Consider the following 24,320-nt stretch of genomic DNA (forward strand, 5'->3'; position numbering starts at 1 on the left):
CACAATACTGTCATGTGCTGGGCATTGACAACATACTTAAAAAGCTATTTTTTACGTGATATAACTCGCATGATGGGTAATTTTCCTGTGGTATGAAGGAAAAGTTGCCAATGCTTTCAGTTTCCAGAAGTTTGTTTATTTAGCAGAGGGTGCTGCCTTGTGCAGGCAGACAGTCTGAGCTGCACGTTCTTTACAGGCCCTGCTTCGCTGTGTGGGAAGAATTGGGTGAAGCAAATGATCTGCAAAGTATCACAACGTTACAAAGTAATTGCGTGGTCTAATCCTTTCCCCTCATTTCAGCTTCCCTTTCCAGTCCTTGTAGGAGACACCGAGCTCAGAGTCCCCTTGCAGCTTCAGCTCCTGTGGTGAGGCACATCATCCCACCTTCAGATTCCCATTTCACTCAGCCAGCGTGGGAGCGTGCTCTCACCTGCTTGGAGAAGGATCACTCTTCTCCATTGCTACTTTTCTTAACTTCTGCTTTTTAGATCACCCCAATTTTGTGGCAGCTTATTTGTGCTCTGCAGTGCGAAAGTGGGGTGCATGGGACACCTGCTCTGCATTGAGTTTCCTTCCCCAGGCTGTGATTCACTTGCTTGATTCTCTTTCAGACAAACAAAACTCCAAGCAGTGGTGCTTGGAGATTACTTGATTTCTGCATTTGAAAGGGCTTTTCCTAATAGTATAATGGTGACCTGCTGGTTGCCTGTAAGATAATGCTTTTCTCAGCTGCTTGTGCTCAGCACGTTGTCTGTGTCGCCCAAAAACCCTACACAGTGGAGAGCAGAGACTGACAAAGCTGAGTATTCATACTTATTACATTGCTCAAGTCCCCACTAAGGCAAAAAATTACATGGTAAAGTTTCAAGTAAAACAGTTGAAAATGGGGAGAGGGGAAGAAAAAAGACACTAAGTAAAGAGGGCTGAGCAGAGTTTCAGGGTTTGTGGACAGTCCGCTAAAAGCTTGTCTGCTACATTTTTGCCTGTTCCAATTACAGAGTTGGGAAATTTCCTCACAGTTTCAAAGATTCAAATTCTTGTGAAATTCCCGTTTCTATACCTGGTGGAACAAAGGCTGTGCTGGCCTCATCAGTGACCAGCAAAAGTTACTTTGTGTCAGTCAAGGAGCTCTGCAGGATCTGTTCTGTACAACCCATAAAGTCTGTATATGTCCCCATTCCTACGTGTTTTCGTGTTTCTCCCTTGTAACTCCATGATGACAGATTTTTTTAGACATATAATTTCAGATTACAAACTCTAGGTATTCTCTGGAAAACACCGTTTCCCAGGCATCTCTTTTAGGATGGATGGGACTAACAGTCTTTAGAACAGCACTTTGTTAAGTGATGTAGAAGTGCACAGCTGCCTCCTGCAGTCCCAGCCCAGGACCCCTGCCCAGCTGCTGGAGCCCTCCTGGAGCTGGCTGCCACTTTCTCACGTGCAGATTGAGCCAGCAGCTGAGCCTGGATCCCAGAGGCACACACACAGTAGCTCTCCAGTTAGCATGAGTTGTTTCTGCTCATGTTCTTCATGTTGGCCCTGTCAGGTTTGTGTCTCTTGTACATTTTGATTCTGGTTTCTCCTCCGTTGCCCATCTTGTTCCAATGTCCCTGAACAGACCACCTTGCTGCAATAGATATTCTCATACTCCAAAGTGCCCTCATCCAAGTTCCCATCAAATGCTTCTTCTAACTGCTTGTTTTAGTTTGGGAACAGCTATCTTTTATTTCCTCTTGTGCCTTAGTAGGACATGTAGTGGATATTTTTACCCCTGCTTTCTTAAAAGCAAATATTAAGAGTCTGTGTGTGCCCCCCAGGACTACTGTTCATGCTGTCTTGACTTCCTGGCTTGTGGAGGTATTTCAGAAAACTTGGTTCTGAAATGCCTGACAAAGCTGCTTGAATTTCTTAACAAACTTGTTTTTCCTCTACATACAGATCCTAATATGGTCAATGCAGGAGACATGAATGGTTCAGGCAACCTGATGGATTTTCTGGATGAGCCTTTTCCTGATGTTGGAACTTATGAAGATTTCCACACCATCGACTGGCTGCGGGAGAAATCGCGTGACACTGACCGCCATCGCAAGGTACCAGTGCCAGGCTGTGATGCCTCACATCCCTGGGCCACAGCCATCCTGGCAGGGACAAAAACAAAGGGTTTTCCAAAGTTAGTGCTTCCTACCTTCTTGCATGACTTGAGGAGAACTTCTAAACACATAGATGTGGGATGACTTGAGGAGAACTTTTAAATATACGGACATGGGATGTCCTGAATTTTTAAGTATGAAAGGGCTGCTGCAACTTAATCAGCTGAGCATCTCTGAATAAATTATTAGGACTGAAGGAAGTAGAGAGTAGAGAAATTGTATGCATCACCTAGGAGTTTAATTATTTTAAACTTTGTACTCTAAAATGGTCAACCCAAATCAGCAACACATCTATATGTGTGCTTCATTTCAGATTACAAGCAAAAGCAAGGAATCCATATGGGAGTTCATCAAGAGTTTGCTGGATGCCTGGTCAGGATGGGTTGTAATGCTTCTCATAGGACTGCTGGCAGGTATGTATGTGTTAGTGCTACAGCTGTGCCTGAAGCATCTCACTCCAGCTGCTGCAGTACCCTCTGCTTCTCTTTGTACTTCATTGTCTCTCCACTGACGTTTTTTGTTTTTAAGCAAAAAAGACAACATTGCATTCATGCAGTTATGATTCTAAATAAAAATACCCACTTGTGTGCTGACCTAGAAAAAATGTTTTCACCAGTAGAAGGATTTTTCTATTGCTTTGGGAAATCTGCATTTGAGTGCTTCATGCTTTGACTTCCTGAATCTTTGCTTTGCAGAAAATTTTTAGAATTTTTTTTTCTTGTCATCACTTCAATTCTGCAAGTAAAAAATATGATGTGGGGAAAATATTGGTTGTGGACACTCAAGGGGGGGGCTTCATAAACTGCTATTTCCTCTAGGTATCTTCTTTATGTATGCATGAAGGCAAAATACAGTTTCAGACTTGGTTTCAGATCTGCTTCCAGGCCAGACAGACATTACATATTTAACAGCCTGCTCAAACTCACATGGCAAATTCATTAACTTCCTCAATTGTTCCTGTCTTCTCCTCAGTTTAGCACATCTTCCTGCTTGGAAAGCTGCACTTCTCTGACCCAGCTCAGACAGCTGCCATTATTTATGCTTTTTCAATGATGTCAGGGTGCTCCTGTGTCATGCTACTTGGTGAAAGCACCATGTGAATTTTCCCAGTTTCCAAGGGGTGATGGGAATTTCCTGCTCAGCATCTGTCAAGTTAATATGTTCATTACAGTTGTTAGGAGCTTCAGAAATACTGGTAAAGTTCTTGAGAAAACATTTCTGAAGTGATGTGTTTGGCAAATTATGCAATTTCATAGATATGTAATTGTTTCCACAAAAACTTGGTTGGGAGGGTGAGATGGGAAGAGTCTGATTGACTGTGTGCTACCAGGGCTGCTGAGTCCTGCCTGAAGGCCAGGGTTGGCCTCATCTGGGATGAAGAATTCTGCCTGCAAATAAAGTTAGAGCAAGCCCTTGAGGGCTCTAGTGACCTCAGTAATCCTCTCCTTGTACAAAGAATGCGGTAAACATGCACACATTCCCGTTTGAGTAAAAACATCCCAGAAGGTTTTATTCAGTTCTAATTTGCAATGAAACCTCTTGCTGATATCCTCAAGGCTGTTAAAAGCCGGAGTCACTGTCCTCTGATAAGCCCTAACACTGATATGGCCAGCTTGGGAATGGGGGTTGAGAGTAAGCTGCAGCTGAGATCTGGTGGCTTTTGCAACATTTTCAACAGCAAGGGTGCAGACCAGCATGTTTTGCCCCAGAGAGTCAAACCAAATTAGTCAGATATCTTAACCAGGTTTGGGGAGGGAGGAGGTGGTGGTGCAGTCAAGAGGCACTTTGTGTTGTTTTCCTACCTTTGTAAAATATTGCCTGCTCAGAGAAGAAAGCGTGCTGCAAGGGCATTGCATGGACCAGGTGGGATTGCATGGACCAGCCTGGCTCCTGCATGGCCCCTCCTCTGCTGAACAGGCAGAAGCTGCTGCTGCTCCAGGGGGAGCAGCCTGGCTTCCCTGGAGTGGATGGACCCTGGGTGAACCCTTGAGCAGCTGGGTCCAGGCATTACCAGAGGCAAGCAGAAAGTATGGCAAGGAGTGGGAGAGAAAGGGAAAAGTGGCAGCAGCAGTGCTCAGGACATCAGGGTCCCATGGAGCATTCTGCCCCTGCTGTCCCTGTGCTGGGCGTGGAGGACAGCAAGATGGGGCTCTTGGGAAGAGGCTGCCAGGAGCTTCCAAGTTTCCAAAAGCACTTGGGTCATTTACCCAGGCCCAGGAGTTTAAATGGAGCTTAACTGATATAGAAACCTAAATCCTATTGATTTGGTAAACTTTATCTTTCAGATTTTGGAAAGTCTCAAAGGCTGCACCTCTACTGCCAACACTATCCAACAAGGTCAAAAGGAGCAATCCTTGTTTTCCAGTGCATCTGTCACTGGGCCCTGTTGCTCTGTGCGTGTGTAGCTGCACTGGGCAAGTGAATATTGGTTCTGACTTGCTAGCAAAAATGGATTTTGGCCAGATTAGTTTTCTGTTGATTTGTGGGCTCAGCAGTGCTAGTTATCACAGAGCCATAAGCAAACAAAATCTAGCTGATGGAGGCAGGAAGGAGAGGACCATCCCATTTGACAGTATGATACATGTATCATGTCATCTATATGTCATACATATATATCTCTTGTTGTTTTTGGAGTGTCATTGAACCTGCATCCTTTGTTAGTCCCAGAAAAGTGTAGGTGGGAAAGGAATGTCTGGAGGGGGTTCTGCTCTTGCTTCCTGCTCACAGCAGAGCCAGCTTCAGGGTTACAGATAACACTGACATATATTGAGAATGTAACAGCAGCCATTGGGATCATATCATAGTTTCCTGTGCGAGGGTGCACACATAAATTAGCCTGAGCACAGCACTGCCACTGCCTCTCACTGTGTGTGGCAAGTACCCTCAGGACCTTGAACATCAGGCTGGAGGGAGATGATGGTGTCTGACACAGTCAAATGGCAGGAAGGGCACTAAGGAGCTCCAGGAAATGAGGCTTTGATAGCCAAAACCTGCTAATTGCGGAGAAAAGGAACAGTAAAACCCACAGGTGTTGTTTGGCGAGGAGATCAGATGAAGACTGTTCACACAATGGTCTAGAAAAAGATATTGAACACTACCTAAGCCTGTCTCAGTCAGAGTTTCCATGCTTTTCTCATATAAAACAGTGCATGGAGAGTGAGCCTAAAATTTACACATAGATGCCAAAATTTTAGGCATTTGTTTTTAAGGAACTCTGAATTTTTGCTGGGCCCATCGTGCCTGCAGACCAGTGGATGTTCCTCAGCCTAACCCTTACTACTGGCCAACTGAAAACATATGCTCTTTGTAGATCAGCAAGTGTCTGTGTTTTCTAAAGCTATGTGACAAAAAGTGCCATCATAGCAATGCTGAAATGCTCTGATGCTGAGGCTGGATGTGCAAGAATTCCCTTTGTAATTCTGTGCTGCACAACTTGGGTGATGCTGTTTTCTGACACCGGTGCATGAGGAAAACTCTTTTCAATGCAAATTTTTAGCATTCTTATTAGGGCACTGTAAAGGAAGAATTTTGCCATCATCAACAGAAGGAAAAGGAGAGAAGTAAAAGGCTAGTATCTAAAATGAAGTTCAGCATTATCTGGCTTTGGAATACTTCATTATTTTTCCTTCCAGGCAGGAGGTTACATGGAAGGGGAAACAAACTCAGCTGCTTTGATGGGAGAAGCAGGGAGATAAATTTATGCTCTATTACAATCTTGGCAGCCAAAATAAGCACAAAAAAATAAAACCTTGACCTTGAGAAGCCGAACTGTCTAGCACTTGCATTAATTGCACTTAAAGTTGCAAAAATTCATAACTTTAAAAACTTCTAGCTCTGGTCACATGGGTGGTGAAGCATTCACTATTGCATTATTATCCTGGGCCTCCTTATGAATTTCTTCCCTTGGAGACTGGTGTAGTAAGTTGCATGTAGTAAAAAGCATTTTCCTCCTTATATGGATCCCTAAGAATTTGGCAAAAGGGATTAGATCAGCTGCATAATTAAGCACATTGTCTTACTGGTGTCGAGGTGCCTGTGAGCTTATTATATTAGTGAACTGAATGTTTGTTCTTCAGTATGTTTATTAACTTTATTGGGGAAACACATTCAAAAGTCTGTCTTCCTTTTCACCTTTTGCTGGGTAGCATTAATATGCAGCTTAATATGGTTAAGTGTAAACTTTGAAGGTTACAGAAAATGTTAAAGGTCCTTCAGGAGGTGCAAGAGGCACAGCATTTGGTGCTCACGTCCAAGAGATGAAAATTCCTTGTTTCTGAAACTTTCAGAAAGTTGGAGGAGAATGTAGAGCTCACTGCAAAGCAGGAAGCTGTGCAGGCTGATGTTGCCAGCAATGCAATGATTCATCGTCATCTAGCAGTATGGTTCGTTGTTTCCATAGAAACTTGGGAAAAATGGAAAAGAATAACCAAATTAAGGCAAGACCTTAATGAAAGAAAAGAATCATTAAAGACATCATCACTCCCTTCTATTGCCTTTTTTTGTGTGTGTGTATGTGTGTGCCATCCTGTCTAGGATATCTGCATAGTGCTTCAGATTATTTTTGTACTACAGAGATTCTTCACTGCTACCCTGAGCACCACTGCTTGTCAGTGTGGGGGCAAGTATCCTTTTTAAGGCTTGAATTATTTGAAATGTGTTTTCACCCCCTGTCTCTTTCACAGAAATGAAAATCAGAAAACTTTAGTTCCAGATGAAATAAATCAGCTCTTAGACCCACTTGTGTGCCCCAGCTGCTGGGGGAAAGGGAGCAGCCCCCAGCCCTGCTTCACGTAATTACATTCTTAGCAGGAGCCACAAATCTGTAAGTTTTGGAAACATCAAACCAGTTTGCATTTTTTCCCCAGTACATTGATACACATCGATAAATTCTGTTCAAATAAATTAGCAGTCTCCTGAAATTTTATTAATGATTATTTGTAAAAGTAATGATGACTTCTGCTTTCTGTTGTATATGAGAGGGATCTGAAAAACACTAAATGACTCTTCTATCAGTTGGTGGTTTAATTTTTTCCAGAAAGTATGGATATAGGGACAGCACACAGGTCTGCCTCTCTGTGTTCTGGCTGCTCCCAACCTCCCATTCCTGCTGCTTTTGCATTCCTGGAGACCCACATGCTCTGAGGGTGCTGCTGCTAGGGCAGGTTATTATTGCTGATGAGCAAATGACCTAGAGAAGCAGAAATTTTCTTTCTTTGTGTCTGTGTAAAGAGGCACAAAGTTTACCTGTGTCTGGTGGCCAGCGGGTGTCACTGTAGCTCTGTGGAATTACCGGGGAGAAGCTGAAACGAGCCGTGTGGTACATGGAGAATTTGAAGGATAATTTTATTCTGCATGTCCAGATTGCTAATCAATGTACACACATATCAAAAGCCCCATTCTGTTAAGTTCATAAGTCAGAATTTGCATTACATTGTATCTGTAATGAAATCATCCTTCTAAAAGGTTGCTGGGACCAGTAAAGCAGTACATAAACATAGATATCCTTCTCCTCCATTACGCCTGAAATACACAGTGAGGTTTGAGACCCGTGGCCAAGTGTGTGTATAGAGACCCTGCACAACGTCCTCCCCATCTCAGCCAGATGGGGAATCTGCCTGGGACAGCCTGCAGCCTGGCAGTGGTTATATCTCCCCTATTTGGCCATCAGTCAGTATGAAAATGATGATGTTTAAAATAAAAGCTTATGAGAGAGCATTGAAGGTCAGAAAAACTTGCTATTGCCCCCAGTCCTTTGGCATGTTTGTATTTATTGATGCAGAAAATAGTTTGGGTTGGAAGGGGACTTTAAGGGCCATCCTGTGAAACCTGACCTTGAATGTTTCCAGGGATGGGGCATCCACCTCTCTGGGCAACCTATTCCTGGGTTTCCACCACCCTCATTGTAAAAATATTTTTCCTTATACTTAGTCTAAATCAACCTTTCTTAGTTTAAAATTGTTAGCCCTTGCCCTACTGCCTTGATAGGAAGTCTGTCCCCATCTTTCTTATAAGCTCCCTTCAGGTGCTGGGAGGCTGCTGGGAGGCTGTTTCTCTTCTCCAGGCTGAGAACACAGCCTTACATTGTGCCTGCTTACCCAAATAACAGCTTTTATTATGTTATTAAAATTAGATCTGTTGTCCTTGCAACTTGGTTGTTTTTAATGCCAGCATTTCTTTTTCTGCGTTTCTTTTCCCAGGTACATTAGCTGGAGTGATAGATTTAGCTGTGGATTGGATGACAGACCTGAAAGAGGGTGTCTGCCTCTCTGCCTTCTGGTACAGCCATGAGCAGTGCTGCTGGACGTCTAACGAGACGACATTTGATGACAGGGACAAGTGTCCCCAGTGGCAGAAATGGTCGGAGCTGCTCGTAAGCCAGTCTGAGGTACGGGAGCCTGATTAGCCCGGGGTCGCAGCAGGCCTGGCACTGCCCTTTTCCTTACTTGCTGATGTTCCCCGCAGAGGGTTTGTCTGAAAGGGAAAGTAATGAACTGAGCACACTGCAGAAAAAGACATTTCCACAAGCAATATCTGCTTAACCTGAAGGAGGTCCTGTGGTTTCAGTGCAATGGAAACTGGAAAACTGTGAGCTTGCACTCTCTTTTTATCAGTATTAAACTAAAAGTGTTTCATAACACACATAGCATAATCACCAGGGGACCTGAGCTGCATTTTCTTTTTTTCCTTTTAAATGTAATTTTATGGGACAAAAAAAAGATAAGCACTGACAAATACATTTATGAGGGATATGTTTGGGATTGCAGATGGGGTTTTATGTATTCTGATACAAGGAGCTGCATAAGAACTGCTTGTTTATCCCTTGCAATCAGTCTCTCTATGACACATCAAGAGATTTAGCTAGCACCAAAAACTAGGGAAAGAGTGGGCTCCCTGGGAGTCACTCGAGTGAAGGATTTGCAGGGATTTCTTGTTGGACAAGAAGGAATAAAGCTGATCTGGACAGACATGCAACTTATATTTTCAGATTTTTTTTTCCTTACACTTTTTTTTTCATAATTATAGTAATTTTAAATACAAAGAATGCTGTTTCAAAGCAAAGCAGGTGAAAGTTTCATTTTGAAAGCAATAAAAAGAAGCCTTTCTGTACACCATTTGGCAGATAATACCTGTAGAAAAAATACAAAACCCACATTTCATTTCCAACCTAAGTTATTTAATATATTGAATAATATTGATGCCTTCACAACTCAAATATTTGGCAAAATTATTGTCTCAAATCCCACCTTCCTTCTTATGTCTGACTTGAATTTGACAAAAACCGAATATGATGTGCGAGTGGGTGATGTGGAGAGGTTGTCTCGGATCTTCCCCCAGTGTGGAGGTTGTCTGGTCCTGCAGACAATGTTTGAGGACACCTTCATTGCCGGGCAAGTGTGTCATTCATGTTCCCTTCAGTGCTGCTTTAGCTTACAGGCCAAGAAGTACTAGGTGGGAGTGTCTGTGCATACGTATAGCTCAATTTTCTATAGCTCTAGTTAACCCTAGTGGAAGTAGTGGGGTGCTGACTGTCCCTGCATATTCTCACTATATGATCAGAGACAAAAATCTCTCAGCCAGGTTGCCAGTCACAGTGCTGAGCTTCCCTTTGCCAGAGGTTTGCTAGGTTCACCCTGGTCTTCATTAACAGATGTTTGGGGTGGCTGTGTCTTTGTGGAAGTGAAGAAATATTACCCTGATATATGGGTATCAGCATGGGACTGATGTTGTAATGTAAGAGAACAAAAAAACCCCAAAAACAAACCCCCCAAACAAACAAACAAAACCAAAACAAAAAAAAAATAAACAAAATATTGTTTATTTGGCCACCAGACACAGAAGGGAAAAAAGAGGAAACTTTAAAAATTATTAGGGGATTTGGAAATCCTGTGCATGTGTTTGTCATTCTGTTACTTTGGCTGAAATATAGGAAAGATGCATATCCTTGAGAAAATTTATTGCTTTCTTCTTCTTCTCGAAACCAGCAGTCATGACTGTTGTGTGCTGTGGCCTTTAGAAAAGTTATCAGCCAGGTGAGCACTGTGAAACTTCACTCACTTTGTGTTCAAATTCAGCTTCTCACCTCCTGGTGTACTGTCACAGTAGGACAAATAAGAAAAGGTTCATCTTGGCTTAGTTTTAGTTACTTTCCTAAAATAAATGTGCCTTTAAGATCTATGGGTTCCTGAGGGTCTGCTGGACACTGTAAATATTACTAATATATCTGTCTGTTACTGTTACACTGAAATCTCAGGGAAAGCCCAATAAAAATGTGAATTTGGAAAGGAAAAATTCAGTTTTGTTCAAAAGGCTTCTGTTCAAAAGGCTTAAGATATGGGCAAGTTTTGTGCTATATGGTTCCTGTAGAGGTAGAAGATTTTAGTAGGTATCAAAATACGCTGAACTTGACTGAGTTTCAGAATAATTTTGCTGGGGTTTTCCCCCTATGTTTCACTTTGTGGCTGACATTTACAGAAGAGCCCTATAAAACAACAGTGCACATTGGAGCACAATTTAGGCAAAAAGTATTTGGAGCAGTTTCCCTAAAGGTACTCTGGTCTGACATGCCTTCTTTTTTTATGTGTGACTGTGATTCTGTCTCGTCATAGCCAACTAACTTTGACATTTTGAGGACTGAGATTTAGATCAGTTCTTCCTTGTGGTTTTGCCAATTTATGGCTGTGATAAACCCTATACATACATTTTCACAGAGAATTGTGACTTTTCCTATGGCATCTCTTGAAAAATGTTTCCATTCTAGTGCTCCCATAAAATGAGCCCAAAGCAGAGGCTTGCTATACATTATTATGGATAACATAATAGCCCATTAGTCACCTACCAAGCTATGTTTTCTTCCCTAATCACTGTTTTGTAAGCCAATTATCCTTCATCCTTCTGGTTTGGAAGAGGAGGCGATGAGAGTTTTTTGGTGTGAGAAAGTTTCAAAACCTCAAATTCACTGGCAGATCAAAAGGTCATCAGATGTCAGTGGTGATCTGGACTTTCCCTGTTCTGCAGATTCAGTTTGGTCCAACCCCAGCTTCACTGGAGCTGAGGACCCCATTTTTGATGGCTTGCACGTGTCCAGGGTAGAGGAAAGGAGCCCATGTCTCCCATGGATCATGACACTGCATCCAGCAATGGACTGAATTCCTATCCCAGGGCTTCTGGATCTCCTGTCATGAAGCTGAGAACTGTAGGACAAGGAAGCCTCTCTAAACCTGGAACCCACTTCTCAATTTTGCAGCCTTGAACCTGTCAGTCTTGAGGACACACTCTGCTGAAATAGGAGAGAGTCTGCAAACTGTGAGATCCCCATCAAGTCAGAGTAGAGCTCTGGGCCTCTGGAGTAGGCACACATTGGAGGGCATCCTGAGGGATGTGGTTTATTTCAGTGTTCTGAGTTTGTGAGGCTTGTTTTCAATTGTGTTCCATTTGCATCTAAATTGGACTGACACCAGATCTGAAATATTGCTTGGTCTTGCAAACTAAAATACAAAATTTTGCTCAGTTTTCCTTCTTGCTTCATTACTATTGCTTCCAGGGTGAGTCTTTTGAGCTGTCATGGAAAGGGTCATAGCAGGATCAGCTCTGCTGGTGATCTGCTTCAGTCCTGACTCCAGTGTACATGCTCAAGACTTTCACTGATTCAGAGTCTTAGTAATGGCATGTAATGGATGCGAAATGAGCCATTTGCTATACTGAGTTACTGCTACTTCACTTCCCAAAGGTTTTAATATTATTAATCATTAGAAACTGCTGCAATTGAACCTGCAGAATGCCAGATATCTGGAAAATGTAACAATGAAAGATGTCCCAAGGGATAAGATTGAACTGGCCATACGGACTCTTGTGGGGTCCTGCCACAGCACTGTAGGTGTATGTGTGACTGCAGTAACGAGCTGACAGAGTTTTCTTATGACTTTTAAGATGCAAAAGAAGAAGAAGAAGTAAAAAGAAACAAAGTTAATTTTTCTCCAATGAATTTAGAGGCAAAACTACAGCTTCTACTCAACCCTAGAAGGGCCAAATTTTTGTAATAGTGTTGGCCTGCTTTGGAAGTATTCCAGGTTCACATTGACAGGAGGATTTTGCCCTGAGGCAAGATATCCAGAGTTTTCTCTAGAGGAAGAGTAAATATTGTCATAGCTGTTTGTAATTGAAAGCACTAGGAGAAGACATTCACGAGACTGTCTTCAGCTGTAGCAACAAAAACCCTTGGTTACTATAGCCAGATGTCAATCACTGCCAGTGTGGGATCCATGACTGCTCAGTCTCAGGGGGATAGCACTGTATTGCTTCAGCATTCTGCTATCATCAGCAAAACCAGCTGCTCACTTCAGCCAGCACCAGCTTAACAAACTGCCCTTCTTCCAGATACATCCATAAGGATAAGGGTTAGTGGTATCCTTACTGTATTTTCATTTGGACACACCTGGAAAATGAAGCTAGCAAACATGCTGTTAAAAGTTGATTCCTTGCAGATTTGAAAACAGGGAGACTTCTCATCTCTTAAGTTTTTTATGACTGGGAACAAGGCTTGGCCAGCCCTGTTAACTGATACAATTGATTAATGCCTGTTTTCCTACTTGATTTATCATAATGTTGATATCCAGGCTGCTGTCCTGCAGAGCAGAGACAGGGGCCCTGATGCTCTTGAGCAGCTGGGATTGCATCCGGTAGGAAGAGTTCACTTGGAGGTGAAGGATTCATACCAATTCAGGCACTGAGATTCATCTCAATTTTTTATTCTGTGTCATGTTGCTACAGGATATTGTTTGAAGGCTTAAGCTCCTTGTATGGATTTGATGCTGCTGAGTATATTCTCTTTTGTCCATGTAGGTGGGTTTTTGAAATTAATCTAAAAAAAAAAATGCATGTGAAGAGGCAGAGGTATTCAAAACAAAGGTTTTGACTTGACCAATGGAAAAAGGTAGAAACTTGAAGGTTACTATAGACTATGCTTTCACTATGGCACTGCACAGTCAACCATTGCTAGTGATCATTAGCATTCCCATTCTGTTAGAAAAGTAAAGCTATTCAGTTTGAAGATAGTAATTTTTGCCCTAATATTTTAAAATCATCCCAGTCAGTCATAAGCCTGAGATGTGTGAGTGGGTTCTGCCAAGCTATGGTGTTTTCAAATTATTTTCAACCCTATCGTGTACAGCACTGTATAGAAAGAAATTATTTTTGTATGGTTTTACCCTTCCTGTTTGTGAGCTGAACTGGCTACTGATATACACAGGGATGTTGTTTGAAAAATCATCATCTGCATGGAGAACTGACCTTTGAATACCAGCCCTTGGAAAAATACGTATCAGAGTCTCATTCCTTGTCCCCCATCATGGGATGAACACAGCAGATTCCTTCATTAGGTGCCTTTTATTACCTATTGCTTTTGCCCTTATGATGTATTTGTTTGATGTTTTGGAACTTTATGAGGGTTAGTTAGAGTTTTTAGTGCTTGAAAGATGCTCAGTTTAAGATATATGGGTCCCTTGCAAACAGACTGTGTGGGCTGGGTTAGGTATTTATTAGTGTGCTGCTTCTTTCCATGAGTAATAAAATTATTGGAGCATATAAAGTTATTTGTCCTACCTGAGGAAAAACAGCACTTACCATGTGAATGAAAAGTCAGGCTCCATGCCATCATGATCACTAGTAGAAATGTGAGATTTGCCAATCTGCTTTTGTCTAACAATGTTTGTTACTGTTATTTTTCTAGGGTGCAAGTGCTTACATTCTAAACTATTTTCTGTACATTATGTGGGCTCTGTGTTTTGCTTTCCTGGCAGTCTCCCTGGTCAGAGTGTTTGCTCCTTATGCCTGTGGCTCTGGAATCCCAGAGGTGAGTTTCTCTTTGTGCATGAATATCCAAAAAAACTCAAACCACAACAAAAAAATTACTGCCTTTTCCCATTCCAGAACTATACTATGAGATAGCATAGCAACAAAGAAAATTGTCTTTCCATCTCATCTGTCTTCATTCCTTTTTTTATGCTTTTATGGTGAACATCTAAGTTTTTCACAGTAAAAAGTGTTCATATGTCACTGTGACAGGTTAATGCACGTACTTGTTCGTTGCCAGAGTGTGAATTAAAAATCAACAGCTCTGAGAGACATACTTGCTAGAAGATTATAGAGAATTTTCCTAGGATAAAATTACTTGGGCCAATTACAAAACCAGTTATTTTCTAGGCTAGACTCTAAATAAAAGTGAAATAAAAAGAAGAGGGTGGCCTACAAAGCTAAGGTTTCCTAAACTGCTGAAGATGCCCATAATTTGGGATGCCTGAAAAGTGTCTGGTGCACGTCTTTTGCACATTCTTTTCCTAAAGACAGGGTAATGCACATTGTGCCAGCATGACAACATTATAGCAGCCAAAATATCTACTTGGTTTTCAATATTTTACATATTGAGCCTCAGTTCATAATTAAACAGTTAAATGGAGAACCTTGTAATTCAACCAGCATAGTTATTAAAAGTCTTTGAAATCAGGGCAATCTCTTGTTAGAAGTGCTATAGAACTATGGGAATTATTATTTAGGAATCTGGCAGACAGAATTAACAGCCCAAAGCTTAGAAATCTTGGCATACTTTTGTTCTTGATCTCTAAGAGAAGCATCCAAATGTTTCAAAAATCTCACCACAAATAATTTAAAATATTTGAATAATTTACATGTTTGAAAGTGTCATGTGTTATGTGTTTAATATATTTGTGGTTTTAGAAAGTTCTCATAGTTAACTATAAAGCCAGTTTCCAAGCGGTTAATGCCTCGTGTGAGGTGAGGCTCAGCTGCAGCCCATTTGCATGCCTAGAGCCCAAACCCAAATCCCACCCTGCAGCCTTTGTGTCATGCACATGCATTGTGCTTTCTGAGCCACTCACTAGCAAAATTAAGACAAAATGCTTAGAAATGTGATCTTCTGGACTTTCTCATTTCATAATATGTGCATGGTTTTATGGCACAGTGATTCCAAATATCTAGAACTTTTTTTGTGTATTTTATCTGGAAAAAGTCTGTTGTTGTTTATTTGCTTTTTTTTCTGCTTTGTTAAACTCAAATCCAGCTTAACTCTGATGTTGTAGGCCAAGGATATATGTAAGAGTTTCATATTTCTATTGATCTCTGTGAGAGTCCTTACTGCCTGTTATGGGGACCACCCGTAACAGCAGTAAAAGTGTGGTCTGCTTAACCCCTGCTCAGATATTGCTGTGGGAAAGCTGCCCTACCTACAGTTCCTTTCTTTCCATCACTGTCTCTTTTCAAGCAGTCTGCAACTTTTTAAACTCTGCTGGAGTTTTAACTTCATTTGAAAGTTCAGAGTAGAAAAGGATTCTTCATCTTTTCAACGTGTTCTTCCTGCTTTCCAGATAAAAACCATCTTGAGTGGGTTCATTATTAGGGGCTACCTGGGAAAATGGACACTTTTAATCAAAACAGTCACCTTGGTTCTGGTGGTGTCTTCAGGCCTCAGCCTTGGGAAAGAGGGCCCATTAGTCCATGTGGCCTGTTGCTGTGGAAACTTCTTCAGCAGCCTTTTCTCTAAGTACAGCAAGAATGAAGGAAAGAGAAGAGAGGTGAGCTTGGCTCATAAATTTTTAATTTCCCTGTCTGGATACTCAGGGTTTCAAGCAACTCATGCCTTGTATGTAAACATTTGCTTTGTAGGTACTTTCAGCTGCAGCCGCTGCAGGAGTTTCAGTTGCCTTTGGGGCTCCAATCGGAGGTGTGCTTTTTAGTCTGGAAGAGGTGAGACCTGGCAGTTCACTTGCTTCAGTAAATACATTTTAATTTGATACCTTTCTCCAAGATTACTCACTCTTTTTCAAATATTTATAAGCTTATTTTTTCCCCTATAACAAAAATTATCTATGATTTCCAGTAATAAGAAATAACCAGGTATTTTAGCATAATCTGAGTAGCAGAAGGGCACTGACTTTCTGGAAACAAATTAGATGACTCAGTATGGAAATATATCCTGCTGAGGTTTCTCCAGCCTCCAGCTAGCTAATGCATGGACCAAGCTGTCAAGCGTTTCTTATACTCTCTAGACAGCAACTCTGGATTAAAATTTATCAGTTTTAAACTAGTTGCTATCCCTTTTCTGAAATCTGAAAATGCCTTTTCTGATACCTTTGTGAACATGTTCTGGCAGTGGTAAGGTCTAGTGCTCACAGTAAAGTCAAATGAAACAGATGGTGGTGGTAGTTGAAGCACCCTCTGTGGCACTCAGTGAAATGTTTATGGTCTTTGCTGGGTTTTAGGTCAGCTACTACTTTCCCCTGAAAACCCTCTGGAGGTCATTTTTTGCTGCTCTTGTGGCTGCCTTCACACTGAGGTCCATCAATCCTTTTGGAAACAGCCGGCTGGTGCTGTTCTACGTGGAGTACCACACGCCCTGGTACATGGCCGAGCTCTTCCCCTTCATCCTGCTCGGCGTCTTTGGGGGCCTCTGGGGGACCCTCTTCATCCGATGCAACATCGCCTGGTGCAGGAGGCGGAAAACCACCAGGCTTGGGAAGTACCCGGTGCTGGAGGTGATTGTGATAACAGCCATCACTGCCATCATCGCCTACCCCAACCCCTACACCCGCAGGAGCACCAGCGAGCTCATCTCCGAGCTCTTCAACGACTGCGGTGCCCTGGAGTCCTCGCAGCTCTGCGACTACATCAACGACCCAAACATGACCCGGCCTGTGGACGACATTCCCGACAGACCTGCTGGCCCTGGAGTCTACTCTGCCATGTGGCAGCTCGCCTTGGCTTTGGTGTTCAAAATTGTCATCACAATATTCACTTTCGGCATGAAGGTAAATTGGGGGCTGTTACTAATCAAAGGCATCCCCGGCGTTGGTGAGAGAGAGAATGATGCATCTGACTCCATCTTATCAGAAGATATTATACTATATATATTTACTATATATACTATATATATTTATGTAGTTTATTATACTATACTATATACATTTAATCTAAACTGAATCTGCCATGCACTCCCTCTGCACACAACTGCACAGAACTGCACTCATCTCCTGACTCTCCCATGGCTGTCTCGTGATAGTCCCGACACACACACACACACACACTTTTGGCCCTGATAGGCCAAGGAAGCAAAACATCTTCACTTTAGATAAACAATCTCCATATTGCATTCTACTTTAGCACAACACAGGCACAGCAAATAAGAGAAAAATTGTGTTTTCCCTTTCTCTGAAGTTCAGAAAATGTGAATCTCAGAAGTATTCCTAGGAAGAATTGTGCCTTACTTTTCTCTATGAAGAAAATGTGACAAGAGGGGGCGGGTGCAGGAGCACAGGCCACAGATGGGCTGCCATGGGCAGCTGTGCTCTCTCTGTCTCTGACCTGCCACGGGGCTGTCACTGAGATGCTCTGGCTCATGTCCCTGCCAGCACCGTGCCCTGTGGGCCCCTGTGGCAGCACAGGGATGAGCCCTGCTTTCCACCTTCTAGTCATCTGTGGTTTTGTTAAGTGAAAAAGAAATCTGTGTGGAAATTTAAACCCACTGTTGCCAATAAGCAATTTCAAGATGATTCCCACTGCAGCTGTTTTTTAGCTCTCTCATGGATATGGGCTATTTACATTGTTGTTTGTCTTGTTGGATTAATGTCTTAATGTGCCTCAAGATAGCTATACTCAAGGAAGTAATAATTTTAAATTTACTATTTTATGCATTTAGAGCATCACAGAAATATAAAAGTGGCTGAAAAGGTCTATTTTTGAATCTTTTTAAGCACTGTAGCTCAGAAAAAAAGGGGAATGAACAAGAAGACTAACAGATGTGTCATTTGAATATTCTAGATTTGCAGCTTTTTCCTTCAGCAGCTCCTTCTCTCCATAAATGAGTGATGAAAGGTCCAAGAACAATTTATCCAAGCTTTCCATATATACCAAGCTGTTTGTGGTGAACTCTATATATCTGATTAATAGGGCACATAAAAAACAGGTTCTGTCTGTCTACAGCTCCCATTATCTGAGCATTTATTTGTGGATCTGGTGACTGCAGACAATGAGAAGCTTTTCTTAGTTATACACTATATTTTATACTATGTTCAAAACTAAAGTATCTCATCTTTCTCTTAAACACTACACTTGAACTGAGTGTAGCCTTTCACTCTAGAAACTGATCTATGGCTGACAGCCCATTGTTATGCTTGTTCATTAAAAGCTTTGGTTCTTTATTCAAAATGTAATTCTTTATTTATCCTATATACTTAAAATTGTTAGAAGCTAACAATAAATAAAGAATTGACAGTTTCAACCAGTCTGTAAAAGAACAGACCAAATAGCTTTACCCACTAAATCAAGAAGACTCAATTGAGCTGCATCAGCAAAGTTACACAATGTGGTGAACACAATGTGGTGGGGGCTGTAGCATCTACTGTTATCAGCCCTAGATGCCTCTGGGCTGTGCTGATGAGGTGATTAGTTAAGTTCTCTAGGAAGCTCAAGGTATATTTTCAGACTTAAAAAGATATAATAGGCTTTCCTCTCTGAAAACAACAAAAGCTACCTGGAAGCCCTTGTCACAGATCTGAATTGTCTTCTCCAGCAGGAAATACATCTCTAACTTGCTGGTGCACTTGACATCTAAGAGGAAATGCACTTATCCAAGCAAAGTGCATTTTCATTCTCTTTTCCCCCCCTCCATTCTCATTTAAATGCTGTTTTTAATGTTTTGTGACTTGTCTGTATAGCAGACAACAAAGTAATGATTCACAGAGCTTCCTGGAAAATATATTGTAAACTGAGATGCAGGATTAGTTGCCTCTGAGCAGTCAGCCCCCTTTCTCTGAATTTTTATTCTTCATTTGGCATTTAATTTAAAATCTGGTCTGATTTAGCCTGAAAAAGTAGTAATAAAACCATAAAGTGCTCCACCTGATAGAGGGTGAAATCAAGATGTTGTTTTCAGTTAAGCTTATTCTCAAGCCTATGACAGAACCATCAGCAGCTCCTGACTTCCTGCTGAGAAAGCAATAAAGGCAAAGCCAGGAACATCTTGTCTTCAAAAGCAAATTATTATTCAGAAACAGCATTTATCTCCCTAATTCAGTGGGATGCAGCAGATAGGATTCAAAATGTCTTTTAAATGTCTTTTAAAAATTTTAAAAATGCACTAACGTTTTATAAAGCTATTAATACACATGTAGCCACATAAACACAGTCACTGCAGAAAACTGTGCCAGACCATGGAGATCAGCCCTGTAGGCTGCCATGAGGCTATGGAAACTTGGTTCTCTTACTGTTAATTAAAATTGTTTGATACTTGCCTTTTTTGTCAAGGTGCTCATGTGTCTACATTTCATTCCAGATCCCTTCAGGCCTTTTTATTCCTAGCATGGCTGTTGGAGCCATAGCTGGCAGGATGGTTGGGATTGGAGTGGAGCAGCTGGCATACCACCATCATGACTGGATCATCTTCAGGAACTGGTGCAGACCTGGGGCAGACTGTGTCACACCAGGACTTTATGCTATGGTGGGAGCAGCAGCTTGCTTGGGTACGGTCTCTGCTGCTCATTGGTTTGTGTGTGACCAACACTGATGTTTGGGGACATGCTCTGGAGGGCCCTGTGTCCGTGTTAGCTGTTTGTGTTGGCATTTCTGGGAGCCACTGAAGTTGAAATCAAGATGTGATGGGCTAAAAAATGGGCAGCTTCCTCTACGGGTTGCTCCAGTGATCTGCCAGGTAGTCAGCGGCAGAAAAGCTTACAGTCATTGATGTATATTCCTTGTAGTCTGCCAAAAAGCAGAGAAAAGGAAAGAACAAATTGAAGTTAGGCTGCAAGTTTCCAAGCAGGAGTACTTTTGCTTGCATTTTTTCCATTTGATGTAATGAAATTCACTGTAACTGGACTAAAGCTGCTTGCTTGTTTAGACTGTGCTCTTTCTCGGTGCAGGAAGAAAACATCCCAGTTTTTGCTAAATTTTAAGCTACACAGAGGCAAAAATTCTGTGTCTTACTGGCTGTGTGTCTTGTGATGGTCAACTGAGCTGTAGTTTGGTTTACATTTTGATCATAGGCCAATACTGGATTATACTCAATAAATAGGATTTATTGGATATAACAGCAGTGATCTGTTAACTATTAAAGCAAGATTATTGAAAAATATCTCATCTATCAAATTTCTAGGCATAGATGCAAGAAGAATGTTACAAGCATACCGTCTGAACATGTTTTTACCTGATCATATCTTTCCCCTCGTGTACTTGCATATTCCATCTCCTTTTGTTGCTGTTATTGATATCATCATCAGCATATGAAAAAATAGTGGAGAGGCATAATACATGAGTAATGTGGTTGGGTAGGTTTGAAGTTAAAGATGTACTCAAGGAAGAGCTGGAAAAATTTCAGATTTGGATGCTCATATTGGAAAAGCAGGATCATTTGTGCGATCAATATAGAGGAAGGAAGGGTGGGATTTGCTTGAAAATTTAATGTCTGTAATGTAGATATCAACACCTGAGCTTAACTGTCTTGATACCCCTCACAGTCAAAACAGAAAAATGAGGTATGGGAAAGATCAGTCTCATCTGGCAATACACATCTAAAACCAGGCAAATGAACAGATGAATTTGGTCTCAAGAGGGCCTGTTTTTATGTAGAGGTTATAGAGGCAATCTGGATCATCCCTGAACAGATGAATTTGGCCTCAAGAGTGCCTGTTTTTATCTAGAGGTTATAAAGGCAATCTGGATCATCCCTTTGGATGTGGACACCCACAGCAGTGTAGACATTAAAAAAAAAAGCAGGGATGAATCTTACTGTCCAAACAAGTAAAGCACTTCTTCTGTACAATAAATGATCTTAATATTCATTAAATAAATAACACAAAAATATTTGGCTCTGATGTTGCAGATGATCTGCTAGTCAGCATAGAATTACAGAAGCATAGAATATGCTGAATTGGAAGGGACCAGTCAGGATCATCAAGTTCAAATCATGCCCATGCATAGAACACCCCAAAAATTACACCATGGGCCCCAGAGAATTGTCCAAATACCTCTTGAACTCTGTCAGGCTTGGTGCTGTGACCACTTCCCTGGGGAGCCTGCTCCAGTGCCCAACCACCCTCTGGGTGAAGAATCTTTTCTTGATATCCAACCTAAACCTCCCCAATACAACTTCAGGCCTTTCCCTTGGGTCAGCTGTCACTGGTCATCAGAGAGAAGAGATCAGTGTCTGCCCCTCTGCTTCCCCTTGTGAGAATGTTGTAGACCAGAATGAGGTCTCCCCTTAGTCCTCTCCAGGTTGAACAGACTAAGTGACCTCAGCCACTCCACAAAAATCTTCCCCTTCAGACACTTCATCATCCTAGTGGCCCTCTTTTGGATGGTTTCTAATAGCTTAATGTCTTTTTTTATATTGTGATGCCCAAAACTGCACACAGGACTCCAGGTGAGGCTGCAATTCCTTCCTCTTAAAAGGTCCAAATTAAGGTGCAGTGGTTTTTAATAGTGTGGTGAGACATACAGTAGAATGGTCACAGCTTGTACTTAAGCTGTTCTGTACCAAAGACTATCATGCCTGAAGTAAGAGAAATGAAGTAAGCATTAAATGATCCTTACTCTGGTATTTGCTCTCAGCTTTTCACAGTCAGAAGTTTAAGGCATTCCTCAGATGAAATTCATATCTGGATCACAGTGTTAAGTAATCAACAATTGAATATTTCTGTATGCTGCTAGATAAAAAGATCTTTTAATGACCTGTTTCTGATTTTTCTCATCTAAAATGGGGCTGTATTTTGAGCCCTAAAAATAGCAGATTTATTACATTTACCTTTCTAACAGAGGCAAAGAAATGTTACCTAATAATTCAGAGATACATACACACTTGTCCTCAGTTATGTGATTATTTTTATCCTTTAATGTAAACTGAAGGAGCAAGGAGCTTGCTTATAAAATTAATATGGAAAGACTAGATTGAAAAATACAGCTACAACCCTGCTTATGGCTGCATGCCTGGATGGCCTCAAACCAAGTTGTACTCAGTTCAAACTGTATTACTATAGTGATATCCAAAGCAGGGGTTTAAGCTGTAACATAGCTCTTGCAGTGGCCCTAAGCTGTTCCAAGGTAGGATTTTGTAACCAAGTTGTGCCCAAAGATAATGCTCAGCTTTCTCTTCAGTATGACTGCAATAGACAGGCCAGTGTGAAGGCCACCTCTGCACGTTCCTACCTGCCTCAGCCATGGCACTCAGCTGATTCTTGGAGTCATTTTAGAGGGCTAATGGCAGGGTTCAATTTTACTTTCTCAAGTATGCATTAAAGCTGATTTTTTTGGCATCCTTTCTGGTTTTAAAGCTCTGTCTTTTAGCATTCATTGTTTATTTTTCAATGCCAGCAACTTTGGCATGAGCAAGTTCCCTCAAACTTTGTGATGAAAATTGTAGTAGATGAAAAATACCTTTCTTCAGAGAAACAAACCTAAGAGTATAAGAGCAAAGTACTCAGCATAAATAATTACATGCATTTTTGAGTGTAAGGCTCAAAAATGTAAGTGATTTGCTTAGTATGTATACCGGCACTGAGAGAAACTTGAGTCTTTTCCTTGTTGGCAGGTGGTGTTACTCGAATGACAGTCTCTCTGGTGGTGATTATGTTCGAGCTAACTGGAGGCCTGGAGTACATTGTCCCTCTTATGGCTGCAGCTGTCACAAGCAAGTGGGTGGCAGATGCCTTTGGGAAAGAAGGGATCTATGAAGCTCACATTCATCTGAATGGCTACCCCTTCCTGGATGTGAAGGACGAGTTCACCCACCGCACCCTGGCGACGGACGTGATGAGGCCGCGGCGCGGCGAGGCTCCTCTCTCCGTGCTGACGCAGGACAGCATGACGGTGGAGGACGTGGAGACACTGATCAAAGAGACCGACTACAATGGCTTTCCAGTGGTGGTCTCTAAAGACTCAGAGAGACTTATTGGATTTGCACAGAGACGAGAGCTGATCCTTGCAATAAGTAAGTAGAGTATCAATGTCCAAAAGATTGGTTTGGAAAGGAGTTTAGACAAGATAGAAGGTTAGCAGTGTTATTCACCTTGAAGAATGGATAAACAAGCACCAAATCTAACTTTTTCTTTTAATCTGACTTTTACTGGTTAGTAGGACATGGAAGCTTTTCTATTGCATCATACCACCTGATAGAATTTTGTGAGCTTGACCCTTGTGGACTTAATATTGCTGTCACTCAAAAGAGTAAAATAAAATTCTTCTAGGGGCAACAGAGAGAAACTCAACTCATATGCCAGAATTTTTGTCAGAACCAGACCAAAAGCCAGTATATTGATCAGTTTCTTTCCCACTCCATGGGCATCCAGAAAGGGCTGGGGCAGTCATGAACTTTGATGATGGAATAGCCTCTGCTCCTTTCTGTTGCTCTGTCTCACTTTTTCCTCACACGCAGGATTTTAGTGCTACAGGTGGAAAGTTTTCAGTGCACGATATTTTTTGGTAAAGATGGGTGAATTTTGTCTGGCATCCAGTGGATAGCTGGCTGCTTGCCTGAGAATCCGACTCCAGGTCATTAAAGATTTTGACTGTCAGGTTCTTTCCTGGTTCATCTGATGACTAAGTGGGGATTGAAGAACAAGTGTATTGGATGAAAGCAAGTTTTTCTACCTTTTCTGGGCCCAGGGCATCCAGAACTGCAGAGGTCTGCAAGGCTGGCCCACTGTCTGCTCCCAGTTCTGGCAGTCCTGTGGTGTTGAGGGCCAGCTGGGCAGGCAGGCAAGATGCCATCTGGGTATGGTTGCCTTGTGCTTTGCAGGAGAGTGGAATGTCTGGTATATCCAAACCTCCTTGACTTGGAAATCTTCTTCTTTGCATGATTCTGTTTCATCCCTGCTGTTCAGGCACCTTAAAAAAGCTGCTGTCTCTGATGGAAATTCACATATTTTTCAGACAAGAAAATTAATAAATGGAAAATTTGGGTTATTTTTGAAGGTCACTTTCCAGCTCAGTTCCCACAAAGCTAAAACAAAAATTGAAGCATTTAAAGCACGTTTTAGATGTATTTAGCCTACCCTGGGTCTGTCTTTTATACTGCCCATGCCATGTCATGGCTTTAACACTTGGTGCCTTCCTAAGTTAATAGTCTTTTGCACCTCCTTTTCAGGAAGGTATGTTAGTGGGAAAATTGCATGG

At 41.8% G+C, this 24,320-nt stretch overlaps 1 protein-coding gene across 1 annotated transcript in view; it reads left to right on the forward strand.

The window, feature by feature from the left end:
• The window catches only part of CLCN4 (chloride voltage-gated channel 4), a 44,565-nt gene that overhangs the window by 11,354 nt on the left and 8,891 nt on the right, over positions 1-24,320 (forward strand). The window contains exons 2-10 of the mRNA XM_041472408.1: positions 1,939-2,090; positions 2,464-2,563; positions 8,348-8,535; positions 13,876-13,998; positions 15,527-15,733; positions 15,825-15,905; positions 16,421-16,966; positions 19,489-19,675; positions 22,738-23,136. Of these exons, the coding sequence (XP_041328342.1) occupies positions 1,939-2,090; positions 2,464-2,563; positions 8,348-8,535; positions 13,876-13,998; positions 15,527-15,733; positions 15,825-15,905; positions 16,421-16,966; positions 19,489-19,675; positions 22,738-23,136 (1,983 nt within the window). The remainder of the gene's footprint in view (positions 1-1,938; positions 2,091-2,463; positions 2,564-8,347; positions 8,536-13,875; positions 13,999-15,526; positions 15,734-15,824; positions 15,906-16,420; positions 16,967-19,488; positions 19,676-22,737; positions 23,137-24,320) is intronic.

This window comes from Pyrgilauda ruficollis, unplaced genomic scaffold, assembly GCF_017590135.1.
Source record: "Pyrgilauda ruficollis isolate IOZ18807 unplaced genomic scaffold, ASM1759013v1 scaffold29, whole genome shotgun sequence".
NCBI classification, from domain to species: Eukaryota; Metazoa; Chordata; class Aves; order Passeriformes; family Passeridae; genus Pyrgilauda; species Pyrgilauda ruficollis.